The 16,942-nt window shown below is 38.5% G+C and overlaps 1 protein-coding gene across 2 annotated transcripts in view; it reads right to left on the bottom strand.

The window, feature by feature from the left end:
- Positions 1–314: 314 nt before the first annotated feature.
- pard3ba (par-3 family cell polarity regulator beta a) overlaps positions 315–16,942 on the bottom strand; it is a 190,150-nt gene continuing 173,522 nt past the window's right edge. For both annotated transcript variants that reach the window (XM_073866239.1, XM_073866240.1), the window contains 2 exons: positions 15,426–15,496; positions 315–2,107 (listed from right to left, as the gene is read on the bottom strand). In XM_073866239.1, the coding sequence (XP_073722340.1) occupies positions 1,774–2,107; positions 15,426–15,496 (405 nt within the window). In that variant the 3' untranslated portion in view covers positions 315–1,773. The remainder of the gene's footprint in view (positions 2,108–15,425; positions 15,497–16,942) is intronic.

Here is a 16,942-nt window from a genome sequence, read left to right as displayed (position 1 = left end):
GCACGGCCCTGGATAGCATAACTGAGAGATGAATGAATTAGTGCTAATCAACAGGAGTAATTATCAGTAATGGTAGATAAGTATGCTTACTTAGTCTTTGCTATAACGTGCTTGAACGTAATTACAGAGCTTCAAGTTTCTAGAAGAGCATGATGGATCCAGATGATCTCATTACTTATAATATTGCCTTATTACATTAGACATGTACTGTATAACATAATTTTGCAACAAAACAAGATATTCTCACTATAATACTCATGTTAAATAATTTACCCTTTTAAACGGAATAAAAGCAAAACAAATAAAGACATTAATCTGTGATGTATAAACATGATTTTATGTACATGGCAATCAATGCTGACCAACATCCGGGGAAACAAAAATAATATCATTAAAGATGACATTATTGATAAAAACAGACCAAAAATAAAAAAAATAACAAAAAACTTATGAGAGTAATCGATTTTACGTACAATTTTATAGAAATGTAATATAAAAATGATAAAATAAATGAAAAATAAAATTAGCAACAACAAAAATACAAAATTGATTTAAACAAAGATTATTCATTGATCAGAGTAGCATTTGACTATAAGGTTAAAAAATAGTTAAAAACACAAAACTTCATGTACAGAGATCAGACAGACAGTATATTCATCTTCAAACTGTCTGTTTTACAGCAAACCATTTCATTCAGGCATCAAGATGTGTACAAATGTGCAAAAACTGATCGTAAAGTGACGTTCTGCAAAAAATGTGTTCGTGTTTGAATCGCTTCTCTGTTCTCACAAAGCAAGGACATCGCTGCATCCCGTGATTCACGTTTTTTAAAACGCTGCTCGTCCGAACACAATATGAGAAGGTTGAGAAAGTGTTGTTTTGAAGTATATTATTGCACCTAAGGGGCAGCATTTCAATGAGCACACTGTAGCATTACAATAACCAAAAAACTGAAGAAAAGAAATGCAAAGAAAGTTAAAACTTCACCTGAGATAAAAGGAGAAAAGTGACAACAAAAGTCAAAACAGTTTTTTGAGACTTTGATATGGGATCTGCTGTTTATCCTGTTGTTATTGTAACCTTCCCTTCTTCAGTTTCATTGTTTACATTTAGGCGTTTAGCATTGGGCCTCACAACATATAAACAAATGCAAATGGAGTGTTGTGGGACGACATGCCTCAGTAGTGAACGTGGAGTAATACCAAAGCAAGACAGTGAATAAAAACATTAAAATTCAAAGTACACATTTTAATTAAACTTATTTAAAAACATCCTACTCAAACTACCGTAAGGCACCAAATATATTAAATCAACGCTTTGGGGGAAATTAATAAAGCCAGTGGGCATTTTTAATAATATTGCAAGAAACTATTGATATGTTATCATCCGAAAGAGAGAAACAATTAGACATCACACAACCAGGAGGGTAAACTTCACAGAAAATGGCTATACCAACCACAGCACACCATCATATAAACATTTATGCGGTTTTGTGAATTAAATACATACGTACAAACATATATACAAAAAAACCCACATGCATTATTGCAGCTGTACGAATGTGAATGCACTCCAGTTTAAAGAATATTATAGTACACACACATCCATCAAATGTATTAAAACGGTATAAAATAAACCTAATAAAATGTTGGACATCCATAAACCAGCTTACTTTCCTTACTCTACCTATTTTTTGTGTAGCCATGTTGCACATTCTAGGAAATTATTTGATCTTCAATGGCCTCTGAATGATAAAGTTCGCAATTAAACCTTCTAGACGGCACCTATCATTGGCTTTTTCTGTCGAGGATCTGTGTATTGTTCATCATCATACGGCCCGTAGCGATCAGGACTGGCCGTGCGATAGTTCCCCTGGCTCACTGTATCGTATCGCGGTGGCGCTCTGGCTCCTGGATTGGGGGAGGAAGGAAGATCTTGCCTGATAGGACCTTTCTGTAGCGCTGCAGATGATGGGTAGTAACCAGCTGGGCCGTCTGCGTGTCTAGGTACAGGCAAACGGCCCGAGCGTGGTGGATAGTCATCTTGATGGGTCTCTTGATTGGGGTATTCATAGGATAAGTTCGGGTAATCCGCCGGATGCATTCTCCTGTGAAACAGAAAGGATATGAGGACATGAAGATATAAAAAAAAAACAATAATAAATGCAGTCTCGTAAAATTTAAATCACATGCAGATGCTTAAAGTTAATGGGTGCTATACAAAACTATTGCATTTACGTAGTTGGCGACGGCGTATGCCCATTCATTTCTTTTATTGAATCAACATTAAAATTCCAGGTTAAATTTATATGAACACATTTGCAGAAATGTTACTGTGGGCGCTTTGACTAAAGTTTTTCGCCATTTTAATCACTGTTCTGTCTCGGTATTAGGGATGCATAATGATTAAGTAAGGAATAATTGATGATGACCGTCGAATTATTAAAAAAAAGTTCATTATTTTTCAATAATTCAATGGCCCGTCGTCAATTATTCCACCTATACTATGGTTACCACACCTCAAGACATCGATCACATGATATGTTTAAAGGGATTCGTCCGGTTTTTGTACTTAAATCGCTATTGTGAGTAGCACTATTTCTTCCCAGTCTCATCCAATGGCTCTTTTGTTTGTTCCAAAACGTCATTTTTGGAAAATCGTCCGTCATGTTGTTTTTGTTAGTCCGTTATTAGTATTACAGTTATCTATGCAAAGTGATATGAAACTGTAATCCGGTCAAGGAAGCTGCCTGGAACTACGTTCGCTGTGCATTTCCCAGAAAATAATTGCACATCTCAGAACATTTATCAGCCAATCAGATTCAAGCATTCAACAGACCCGTAGTATAATCGCAATTAATCTATACTGTAGCAGAATAAATGTTTTTGTGTGTGTGAACTGTGTATAATAACTTTGTATAGATAAATGCACAAACATGCATGTATATTTCGGAAATCTTTACACGTGTATAAACATTTGTGTATTTATTTATAATTTATAATATATTTAAATATAATATAATTTATATTTATATAAAAATAAATACTTAATATATAATTTTTTTCTTCTTAAAATTATACATGTATGTGTGCATATTTATATATACTGTAGTGCAGTGGTTCTCAAACTTTTTCCGCGTGCGGCCCCCCTTGTGTACGGTGCATTCCTTCGCGACCCCCCCAAAGAAAATTTATGACAAAAACTGTTCTAAAATGTAACATTTAAATTAAACAAAACATATGAAGTTATACAAAGTATTGCTTGCGGGTTAGTAGCCTTATTTTTTTTAAGGTTTAATTACACAGAATTCATGATAAATGAATGTATTTTATAAAATGTCATAAAACTGGGGCCCAGTTTGAGAACCACTGCTGTAGTGTACATAATTATTATACACAGTTTACACACACATATATGATGTAAACAAAACTTTTATACTGCCATAGATTAATCGTTACCAGTCATATGTAGCACAGGTATGTTTGTAGCAATAGCCAAAAATACATTGTACGGGTCAAAATTATTAATTTTTTATGCCAAAAATCATTAGATTATTAAATGAAGATCATGTTCCATAAATACATTTTGTAAATTTCCTCCTAGCAAAATATACATCAAATGTATTTAACATTAGTAGTATGTGTTGCTAAGGGCTTCATTTGGACAACTTTAAAGGCGATTTTCTCAATATTTAGTTTTTTTTTGCACCCTCAGATTCCAGATTTTTTGTATCACGACCAAATATTGTCCTTTACTAACCGTACATTATTGGGAGGCTTGCTTATTCAGCTTCCAGATGATGTATAAATCTCACTTTTAAAAAAAATTTCCCCCCCTTATGACTGGTTTTGTGGTCCAGGGTCACATTAAGATATGTAACTATTTGCAGGCTTTAATGTATTCATATAATGAAGGATTATTATACCCTACATTATTGATTCAAGTACTGCATCCATCTATTGTCCATCAAACTTCCTGCAACCTCTAAAAATTCAACACTAGGACCGTTACGTCAAATCCTGTGTTATAAAACTGTGCAAAACCAGTGTGTGTGTCAAGTTCTCATGAAAGTGGTGTTTGACGTTTAATATAGCTCACAGTGAAAGCATGACTTCAGCTCGAACACAAGTTCACCTGCCAAAGTAACTTACAAACAAAAGTGTGTGTGTGTATAGACCGTGCACAGTACCGCGAGGGTTGGAGATGTGTGTGTATTATCCGTCAGCAGCGTATGTGGTGCGTCTGTCAACTCCGACCACCCAAGAACTGAATGAGAAATACTGCAGTCCAAACACTGTGTGTGTGTGTGCGTGCGCGTGTGTTCGTAAATGCAGATAAAGCCCAAACACACCCAGACTGAAGGCTCCAGACTAATATTACAAAGTAACTATTGTGCTTTCAACAGCGCATTTCATTTTGTTCTTACTGAGCGACTGTAATGACAGCGCTCATAATTCAAGCGCTTCTGTGAAGAATAATACAATGTTTACAGTAAACTAACGGTAAATGGTTGCGGATTTAACAGGAATGAACGTCTGTGAGACCTCTGGGAATGTATCCTTAAAGATTTACTGTACAAGCTTGCATTATAAAAAAAAACTATTGTCGTAATCTTTTCCAGTAGCTGAACTTTAAAACGTTTATGATGATATATACCACACTACCACTACAAAATGTGAAAACTTCGCTCATGTCATTTTTAGTGATTTAGTGACTGCTTTCTACATAATGTAAAGCACATTCTGCAAAAATATAACCTTATTATCCAATATTAAAGATACCAAATTGAAATCGATGTGAAATCATTCTTTGATATCATTATAAGATTATGAGACTTTAGTCTGGATTTCACTAAAAGGGTCACAAAAATACTTACAAAAATACATGTTTTGCCCTTTCTGTACATTAGACCAGGTTTCTTTTTAAACTTTATGATGGTAAGGACCCCAAATATTACGAAACTTAAACGAGAAACCCCATGCTAAAATATATACCCATATATTATTTATATACAAAACATTTAAATTGTTAGAGAAAAAACAGATAATTTACTCCCCACAATGTCATCCAAAATGTTGATGTCTTTCTTTGTTCAGTCGAGAAGAAATTATGTTTTTTGAGGGAAACATTCCAGGAATTTTCTCATTTTAATGGACTTTAATGGACCCCAACACTTAACAGTTTTAATGCAGTTTAAAATTGCAGTTTCAACGGAGTTTCAAAGCACCCTAAACGATCTCAAAAGAGGCATAAGGGTCTTATCTAGCGAAACAATTGTCATTTTTGGTATGGAAAATAAAAAATATGCACTTTTAAACCACAACTTCTCATCTTCCTCCGGTCCTGTGACGCACCAGCGCGACCTCACGAAATACGCCATCACATCAAGATGTCACGGATGACGTATCAAAACTACTCCCCAGTGTTTACAAGTGTGAAGAAAGAGGACCGTTCCAACGTTGTTGCATGTCGAATGATACTAATTAATGTATTTGTGTCAGTTTATTGTTCAAAATGGTCAGCAAATGTGTGTTTCATATGTGTAACACGTGACCTTTCCACGTCATTACGCAATTACGCGAGGTCGCGCTGGCGCGTCACACAGCCGGAGGAAGAAGAGAGGTTGTGGTTTAAAAGTGCATATTTTTTATTTTTTCTTGCCAAAAATGACAATCTTTCGCTAGATAAGACCCTTATACCTCGTTTGGGAATGTTTAGAGTCCTTTGAAACTGCAATTTCAAACTGCATCAAAACTGTTAAGTGTTGGGGTCCATTAAAATGAGAAAAATCCTGGAATGTTTTCCTTAAAAAAAAAAAACATAATTTCTTCTCGACTGAACAAAGAAAGACAACAACATTTTGGATGACATGGTGGTGAGTAAATTACCTGGATTTTTTTTTTTTAAGAAAATTGACTAATCCTTTAAGCCCGGGATACACTGCACGATTTTTGGCTCACCCAGATGAAAGATTACAATTGTGGTGATTTCTGTGATCGTGGGTCTTCATCGGTGGTCCTATGTTGTACAGTAAGAGAGGTTCAAAGACGGTCGATATTCCGGTCTTGGGTCCAAACATAGCCTACAATAGCTTTCCAATAGAAATGCATGCTGGAGACATTGCACTAATGTGTTGCAGCCGTCGAAGCCTCCGACTCGATAGGTGTCATCATCAGACGGTCTACATGCTTGTCGTACCCAAATTTAAATGATCCATGTCGCACAGTGTGATAATATTGTTCTTATAGGAGTGTAAAAATCCTGCAGTGTATCCCGGGCTTTAGATAAATAATCATTTTAATATTATAAAGACAGCATATTGTTCTAAATAATGCTTTATCTTTTTTTCTCTGAAATTTTCTGGGGACCTCTTAGAATTTTTTGGGAGACCCCTGGGAGACCCATATGACATTGTACACTATAATGCATGACATCAAGTCACAAAGTAGTGCAGCACATAACCCATATAAACCAGAATATATGAGACACACATCATTTACACAAGAATGTATAATGCATACCACATATATACTAGAATACATAGTATACTTCATGCACACTAGACAGTGAGGGCTTCAAACTTGTGTTAGCACGGTAGATTAGCCATAAGGAGGAGAGCAGCAGGTTACAGACTGCGCTGGCAGCTGAGGATTAAACTAGACTTAGAAACCCACGGCGGCACCTCCGCTGGGACAGACACAAACAAGTGTGCTACGCCCGTACCCTACATCTGACCTCTTGATCCAGTGACCCAGAGTAAACCCACATGCTCAGGGTCACAGCTGAGAGAGCGTGTCAAATATCCAGATGTGCACAAGTATCCATAATTGTGTGTGTATGGGAGAGAGTTTTGAAGTATTGTCATGGTAAAGGTCATGTCTGCTAGTCACCACATGCTCATTTAAACAACTGCGGGTCAAAGTGTCTTAATGTGACGGAGATGCGAGCAAACGTGTTGAGTGTGTGTTTATGCATAGACATAAAACTGTACAGTAAGTGGTGTGACTTAACATAGAGGGTTATAAAACAAAGTAACAACAATTTCAGCCATCCATCTCTCTCACACGAGCACTTATCAACACTCCAGCCGCTGTACGAGGAGCCAAGCCGTCCACTAACATATTTTCCATCTTACGATCGGGAGGAATCTGAGCGTGACTCCGTGCACCTGCCCGAGAGGTTCGGAAGGAAATTCTTCCTTCGGCTCCTGATTTGACCTCGACTCTTGTGTCTCCCCTCAGAGACACACACACAATGCCAAACAGCTGGTGGGTGACGGGGTAACAAAGGAGGGTGTGTTGAATGGTAAGTAACAGGATGAAGTTGTTAACAGTCAATATGTAGGAATGGATTAAGGAATTGACTCAGATTCTGAAAACAAGATCAGGAAAATACAGTATGCGTGTGTGAGAGTGTGTGTGTGTGTGCGTTTATGTACAGACATGCATCTAATGTTTCTGTCTACCCATTTATCCAATCCATCCAACGTTCCTCCGTCAATCAAACTGTCTATATATCCATCCAACTAACTAACTATCTATTCATTAAACTATCCATCCATGCATCCAAACGTCGTCTGTCCGTCCATCCATTCCAACTATCTACCTGTCTGTCTGTCTGTCCATCCATCCATCAATTCATCTATCAATCCATCCATCCACCCATCAATACATCCATCGAACTGTCTTTACGTCCGTCTGTCCATCCATCCATTCCAACTAGCTACCTGTTTGTCTATCCATGCATCAACCCATCGGTCCATTAATCAATCCAACATCTATCAATCCATCCATCCAACTACCTGTCTGTCCATCCATCCATCCATTCCAACTATCTACCTGTCTGTCTGTCCATCTGTCTATCCATCATCAATCATTCCATCAGTCCATTAATCAATCCAACATCTATCAATCCATTCAACTATCTGTCCATCCATCCATCCATCCATCCATCGCAACTATCTACCTGTCTGTCTATCCATCCATCAATCAATCCATCGGCCCATTAATCAATCCAACCATCTATTAATCCATCCATTCATCCATCTGTCTGTCCATCCATCCATCCAACTATCCATCCATCCACTGAACTGTCTATACGTCCGTCCGTCCGCCCGTCCATCCAACAATCTGTCTATTTGTCCATCCATCGAAGTGTTTTTACATCCGTTCATCTATCCATTCCAACTATCCACCTGTCTGTCTGTCCATCCATCAATCTATCCATCCATCAAACTGTCTATATGTCCGTCCGTCCGTCCGTCCATCCATCTGTCCATCCATCAAACTGTCTATGTGTCTGTCCATCCATCCATCTGTCTGTCCATCTATCCATCCAACTATCACCCATCCATTGAACTGTCCATATGTCCATCTGTCTATTCATCCAACTATCTGTCCATCCATCCATCCATCCAAAGTGTCTTTACGTCCATCCTTCTATCCATTCCAAATATCTACCTGTCTGTCTGTCCATCCATCCATCAGTTAATCTGTCTATTCGTCCATTCATCAAACTGTCTATCTGTCTATCCATCCATCCAACTATCCTTACATCCATCCATCGAACTGTCCATACGTCCGTCCGTCTGTACATCCATCCAACTATCTGTCCATCCATCCATCCATCCATCCATTGAAGTGTATTTACGTCCATACATACATCTATCCTATCTTCCTGTCTGTCTGTCCATCCATCCATCCATTAATCTGTCCATCCATTACACTGTCTATCTGTCCATCAATCCATCCAACTATCCATCCATCCATCTAACGGTCTTTATGTCCATCCATCTATCCATTCCAACTCTCTACCTGTATGTCCATCCGACCATCCATCAGTTCATCTGTCAATCCATCCGTCCATCCATCCAACTATCCATCCATCCAACTGTCTATACGTCCGTCTGCTCATCCATCCAAATCTATACATCTGTCCATCCATCAAACTGTCTATCCGTCTATCGTTTGTTTGCCTGCTTGTCTTTCTGTCTATTCAGAACATAGACATACAGATAGACAGTCAGTCAAGAAAGGTAGAAAAACAGACAGACATATTTGTCTGATAGACAAGACAATTCCGGTAAATAGATAAAGCCCATCAATGACAATTTCAGACATCTGGCTCAAACAGAAAGTCAGACACACTTAGAGGGTTTTGCATCAGAGCCCCTCATATACGAATATTACATCAATGGCTGTTCCAGACATCGGGCCTTGGGGAAAACAGAAGCTGACGCAGGCAGAAAGCAAAATAACAGAGTTTCATTTCCAAACGCTGATTTCATTACATCCTCTGTGTTTCAAGGCAAACAATGTTAAAAGCAAAACACAGTCACTGTGCTTTATTTACTTGGAAGCAAAACGGCAGCCGCAGCCAAAACGCAATAAAAACAGAGCGAGATGTCATGACACTAAAGAAGTAACTGGTTTTTGTTGCCAAAATGAACGAACAAAGAAAACCGCAGTCTATTCTGATAAGCAATATCAAAACATCTCTTTCTATGCAGGCACCACCACACAATCTTAAATAAACGAATACTTCATAATCATAACTTCACTACAACCTCTGTAGTTGAACCCAATGTTCTCAGGAGTCTCGCTTTACTGGCACACTGTTAGATACGGAGTTTTGTTTTCGGGAAACATTGTTTAAAACACGCTATATGTTCACATACATGGTGAGATTTAAGGATCTTAACTGTAAAGGACCAATTCCATTATGAGTCACTATTTGCAGACAACAGTATTGTTGTGTAACCTCCTGCTTTTGTCTGATCTTTATCCAAATAAGACCCAAGAGTCTGGGCGATTAGTGGGCAAGTACTTTGGGCTAAAGCTCTTCACCCTAATTTCCATCCTACTGTGGTTAGGATGTAATGGAAATGATTCTTTTGTATGCAAATGTGATGACCTAAGAAGTAAACCATTTCTAAAGGATATTAATGTGAGAAAGCTTTAGAGAGAGAAAAAAGGAAGTAAACATGGTTGCTTAAAGCCACAATATGTAAGATTGCACAGTGTGATATATTTAATGCAGTTGCGTACTTATATTATCCCAAAAGCTTCCAAGAATTTGTAAATTCGTGGGAATTCCCATTTTAAATAAAGGCTTGTCTTCTTCATAACGTCAAACTGCGTCTTTTTACATTGTTATTGTGAAATAGCGACCTCTAGTGGTGAAAATCCTACATATTGTGCCTTTAAACTTTAACACAACGTAACGTGAATTTTTCAAATAAAAACAGCAAAGTAAACAAAACATTTCAAAAGGGATAGAAGTAATAAAATATAACCATAACAAAATCTTCACGCAGTTTACAAGCAAAACAAAACAACCAGAATCTTTCTTACAGCGGAATTGATTTCTGCAACATTTAAGCAACATCACGCTTAATATAAAATTCAAGCCGATAGCCATATGGTTTCCAGCCCTGAGTTTAAACCACTAAGCCACCATCCCAGCGATCCTTTACGTTCTGTGCTGACAGCTGCATTACACTTCCTACAATGAATGCAGTATAAAATCTGTCCCTGTGGCTTCAAATGTGACTCGCTGTTTAAAGTGATCAGTTTCAGCCTGGAGGAACTTCTCCGAAAGACCAAAACGAGCACTTTTGCTCCTACCGGATCGCACACACAGAGGACAGCGAGCGCATGGAAATATATGCTAATGCGACGAGGCGCAGTCATTTGAAAGGAAATGGGTCTGAATGAGCACCCGGGGGAACTGCGGCACTAAGTTCAACCCTGAAAAATGTATTTCATTTCATTTAAATGGTCCGTTCTTATGAACACATCGGGCTGCGGGCGACGCTGCCGTTTCAGGGCGAGCTGAGAGTCACGGGGGAATGAGGTGTTCAGTGTTTATTTTGAGGGAAACATTGAAACAAGGCGAGAAACGTGGAAATGACTGACTTTATGAGCAGCAGAAACTTTGTTTTTGATGTCTCTGCTAAAACTCGTGCAGGTGTTAAAGAGCATATGTATTTTTTTATAAGTACAAAGATTTGAAAATTTGCTTTGATGTACAAAGGTGTGATGTCTGCATTTTAAGACTAAAAACTCAGATGATGATGACACAGATGGTAATACTGTGGTACTTTATTACATACCATAGTACTAAATAATTATCATATTTGTATAGTATGGTAGCCTATGTTTTGAAGTACAGCATGTAGAGATGCACCAATATATCGGCCAATAATCAGTATCGGACGATAAAAGCAATGGCCGATATACCCTGTCAATCAAAAGAGAACAGGAAAATGCAATGAATTTGAGCTCTGTGTATAGAAAATGTAAAGAAACATCACTAGTTTAATATCAGATGGTCATTATATGAATAAATAACATTTGGAAAATGTAATCTTCAGAATTTAGTTAATGCAAGTTAACCAAAACTTAAAATTAACACCAAACTATTGGTATAGGCAGATATCAGTCTGAATAATCGCATATACGTGATTTTTTTTATATTGATGCAACTCTAATGGTGCATTCATACCAGACGCGAATAAAGCGGTAAGCGCAAGTGATTTACATGTTAAGTCAATGCAAAGACGCCATAGACATCCTGCGGTGCAAATTGAGAATTTGACGAATTGCACAAGTTGAAAAAATCTCAACTTTGGCAAATATTTGTGTCGCGTTTACCAATCAGGAGCTTGCTTTCTTAGCAACGTGATTACAACGTAGCGAGCGGATGGAGAAATACAAAACAACAATACAGGACAAAATCATTATCGCTGTATGTGGACACATCTTCATGCGCAAATTGAGCGTTTGACAAATTGCACAAGTTGTAAAAATGGGAACTTTGGCGGATTTTTGTGCAGCGTTAACCAATCATAAGCTTGCTTTTCTAGCGACGTGATTACGACGTAGCGAGCAGATGAGGAAATACAAAACAACAATGAAGGACAAAATCATTGTCGCTGTATGTGGACACATCTTCATACGCAAATTGAGCATTTGACAAATTGCACAAGTTGGAAAAATCGGAACTTTGGCAGATTTTTGTGCCGCCTTAACCAATCAGGAGCTTCCTTGCTTTCTTAGCGACATGATTACGACGTAGCGAGCAGATGCAGAAATACAAAACAACGATAGAGGACAAAATCATTGTCGCTGTATGTGGACACATCTTCATACGCAAATTGAGCATTTGACGAATTGCACAAGTTGAAAAAATCTGAACTTTGGCAAATATTTGTGTCACGTTAACCAATCAGGAGCTTGCTTTCTTAGCGACGTGATTACGACGTAGCGAGCGGATGGAGAAATACAAAACAACAATGGAGGACAAAATCATTGTCGCCGTATGCGGACACATCTTCATGCGCAAATTGACCATTTGACGAATTGCACAAATTAAAAAAAAAATAACTTTGATGGATTTTTGTGCCGCGTTAACCAATCAGGAACTTGCTTTCTTAGCAACGTGATAACGACGTAGTGAGCGGATGCAGAAATAAAAACAACAATACAGGACAAAATCATTATCGCTGTATGTGGACACATCTTCATGCGCAAATTGAGCATTTAATGAATTGCATGCACAAGTTGAAAAAATCGGAACTTTGACGGATATTTGTGCAACGTTAACCAATCAGGAGCTTTTTATTGATGTGATAACGACGTAGCGACCAGATGGAGAAATACAAAACAACAATGCAGGACAAAATCATTGTCTCTGTATGTGAACACATCTTCTTGCGCAAATTGAGTGTTTGATGAATTGCACAAATCGGAACTTTGGCGGACTTTTGTGCAGCGTTAACCAATCAGGAGCTTGCTTTCGTAGCGATGTGATTACAACGTAGCGAGCGGATGCAGAAATAAAAACAACAATACAGGACAAAATCATTATCGCTGTATGTGGACACATCTTCATGCGCAAATTGAGCATTTAATGAATTGCATGCACAAGTTGAAAAAATCGGAACTTTGACGGATATTTGTGCAGCGTTAACCAATCAGGAGCTTTTTATTGACGTGATAACGACGTAGCGACCAGATGGAGAAATACAAAACAACAATGCAGGACAAAATCATTGTCTCTGTATGTGAACACATCTTCTTGCGCAAATTGAGTGTTTGATGAATTGCACAAATCGGAATTTTGGCAAAACATTTTTGCAGCATTAACCAATCAGGAGCTTGCTTTTGTAGCGATGTGATTACAACGTCGCGAGCGGATGCAGAAATACAAAACAATAATGGTGGACAAAATCATTGTCGCTGTATGTGGACACATCTTCTTGCGCAAATTGAGCGTTTGACGAATTGCACAAATCGGAACTTTGGCGGATTTTTGTGCAGCGTTAACCAATCAGGAGCTTGCTTTCGTAGCGATGTGATTACAACGTAGCGAGCGGATGCAGAAATACAAAACAATAATGGAGGACAAAATCATTGTCTCTGTATGTGAACACATCTTCTTGCGCAAATTGCGCGTTTGACGAATTGCACAAATCGGAACTTTGACGGATTTTTGTGCGGCGTTAACCAATCAGGAACTTGCTTTCTTAGCAACGTGATAACGACGTAGTGAGCGGATGCAGAAATAAAAACAACAATACAGGACAAAATCATTATCGCTGTATGTGGACACATCTTCATGCGCAAATTGAGCATTTGATGAATTGCATGTACAAGTTGAAAAAATCGGGACTTTTACGAATATTTGTGCAACGTTAACCAATCAGGAGCTTTTTATTGACGTGATAACGACGTAGCGACCAGATGGAGAAATACAAAACAACAATGCAGGACAAAATCATTGTCTCTGTATGTGAACACATCTTCTTGCGCAAATTGAGTGTTTGATGAATTGCACAAATCGGAACTTTGGCGGACTTTTGTGCAGCGTTAACCAATCAGGAGCTTGCTTTCGTAGCGATGTGATTACAACGTAGCGAGCGGATGCAGAAATACAAAACAATAATGGAGGACAAAATCATTGTCTCTGTATGTGAACACATCTTCTTGCGCAAATTGTGCGTTTGACGAATTGCACAAATCGGAACTTTGACGGATTTTTGTGCCCCGTTAACCAATCAGGAACTTGCTTTCTTAGCGACGTGATAACGACGTAGCGAGCCGATGCAGAAATAAAAACAACAATACAGGACAAAATCATTATCGCTGTATGTAGACACATCTTCATACGCATATTGAGCATTTGATGAATTGCATGTACAAGTTGAAAAAATCGGAACTTTTACGAATATTTATGCAACGTTAACCAATCAGGAGCTTTTTATTGACGTGATAACGACGTAGCGACCAGATGGAGAAATACAAAACAACAATGCAGGACAAAATCATTGTCTCTGTATGTGAACACATCATCTTGCGCAAATTGAGCGTTTGACGAATTGCACAAATCGGAACTTTGACGGATTTTTGTGCAGCGTTAACCAATCAGGAGCTTGCTTTCGTAGCGATGTGATTACAACGTAGCGAGCGGATGCAGAAATACAAAACAATAATGGAGACAGTTAACGCAAAATGTTCAAGCCTCTAACTACACGGGAATAGCGCAAAATATTCACGTCTTGTATGAACCCACAGTAACAGTGTAATGTGTAACTATGGTAGTCATTTACTGACCCAACATACATTAAAGTACCACACCAGTACCAAAACTGGTACTAAAAATTCTCCATTTTGTAACGATTTAAATCAAAATACCATAGTATTACCATCTGATATGATTGCCATTGTCTCATGAACCATGCTTTTCAATCTTTGTCAGAAATCTGAGTGGAATTTGATTTAAATATGACTTTCAGGCTTTTTTGTATGCTGGGCCACATCGACCGTTCCCAGCGTTCAGTGGGCCACAGTTAAGTCTCTCCTCGTATCTGTGTGCGTTCCTGTCAGGGAATGATTGAAACACTTAAGCACTGGGCCGCAAGCCAGGTTAGCATTCCCAGCTTTCTGTCTGGATCCCGCTCCCCTGGGAGTGGATCAGGTGAATATTCCGGGATGAGAAAAGCTCTCGGAAGGCAAACACTCAAGATTTAATTAAGGGGCTGAAAGAGGATTAAAATGAGTGTGTGTGTAAGAAACAATGGCTCCTCCCCACCTTCCTTTGCTTTTCCTTGTCTTGTTGACTATAAAGCTAAGCGCACAACTACAAGACTGCAGATCTTAGCCTACTTTTTGAGCGTACCTACGCCCAGACACTCTCTGACTGCATATTTAGACTCGTCTTGTAAGATGTGTGCTCTTTTTTTACAATGAGCAACAAATCTTGCAGGAGAGGGTGTGGTCCTTGATCAGTTGTATGAAGTATGCACTAGGTAGTCACCAAAAACATGCAAGTCTTTAAAATACAGGCATGGAAAATAAGCTTCTGGTGGTCTAATATGTCTAACATACAACATCCAAACATGTCAAAATACATGCAAGTCTTACCTGGGTACTGTCGCATACATCCGATCCACATCGTTGTACCTTGGAGCCATTCTTGCATCAGGACCTCTGATCTGTATAAAACAAATAAATCAACGTCAGAATAAAGTAAAATTATTTCAAAGACTTGTGAACTTTAAACTGGTCTAACTTGAGCTAAATTCACATCCATACACAGCATTGGGTTTAATGTTAGTCTCATGACCGCAGTGGGATTCTGGGATTGCCGTGTGTGACGGATGAAGGTTAGATGCATTATGTAAAGAAGCGAGATCATATCCGAGTTCTCCGGGAGGAAAATGGTGGCATTTGTCTCAACGAGACGTTTATAGGCGCACGTCCTCCCGTGTGTGGCAGCGGCCCTGCGCGCCACCCTGCATGCTAAGTGCGATCTTTAAACAAAGTGTCTCGCAGGGATCGAATGTCACATAGTATGGAGCGAAATGGTGATGTGCATTCGTCTGAAAGGTCACGTTTAGAAAAGCGAGAGATGATTGTGGGAATGATAGAGTGCTGCACGCGGCCAATGATCAAAACGATATACAATTCCTGCCTTTTCTCGCTTTCTTTCATTCTTTCTGATGTCTATTCTGGCCGCACAGATGATCAGTCAGGGCCTTTGTCACAGGGGATGGTATTAAAGGACTCGATATACGTTTATGGCTCTAACCGAGACTTATTGTTCCACAGAAAGGATCCATCTTGAAGGTTTTGAAAATCATAGTACAATAGGTTAGAAAAATAAGCCACACAATTCAATTCAAGTTTAGGTCAAGTTTATTACGAACTAAATTTAAATAAATAAAACTGTATGGGTGTTCACTGGGGATCAAACCCATGACCTTTGCATTGCAAACTCAATGCTCTACCTATTGAGCTACAGGAACCCATTTTTATAAAAAGCTAGTGTTTATGAGTTTGCTAAAATTATTACTGTAAATCTACATATTACAAAATTACTTCCTTAAAGTTACTATAAAGTCCTATATTAGATAAGGAATAATTGACGATGGGCCGTTGAATTATAAGAAAATAAAGTCAATTTTTTTAAAACATTTGACAAGTTGGGTGTGCAGTTTACAGAAAAATAATCTACACCCATGGAACATTTCTCACCCAATCAGAATAAAGCATTTAACAACGCCGTAGTATAAATGTGTTTAAATTAAATTAAATTAAATATAAATGTTGGAAAAAATGGCAAGTAAATAAAAAATTGTCAAAAATGTGGGAAAAACAGGCAGGATTCTCTGCTCTCAAACACTGGGGTGCACTGGGGTCCGCTATCTGCCCTGAAACCACACCCACTCAAGGGAAAGCTGCCGTCTCTCTCAACTTTCAAATACAACCTGAATGGATGCTCGGGATTGTGTTAGGGGCGGGGCCATGCATGGTGGCTCAAGTGCATCACTGAGCCACTCTTTTAGCTCCACCCAAATAATCCTGAACAAAGAAATCTGGTTTAACGATACAGGAACCCATTTTAATTAAAAGCTAATGTTTATGGGTTTGCTAAATTA

The sequence above is a fragment of the Misgurnus anguillicaudatus genome, chromosome 3 (assembly GCF_027580225.2).
Source record: "Misgurnus anguillicaudatus chromosome 3, ASM2758022v2, whole genome shotgun sequence".
NCBI classification, from domain to species: Eukaryota; Metazoa; Chordata; class Actinopteri; order Cypriniformes; family Cobitidae; genus Misgurnus; species Misgurnus anguillicaudatus.
The sequence above is the reverse complement of the archived record's forward strand: the minus strand, read 5'-3'. Positions and strand labels throughout refer to the sequence as shown.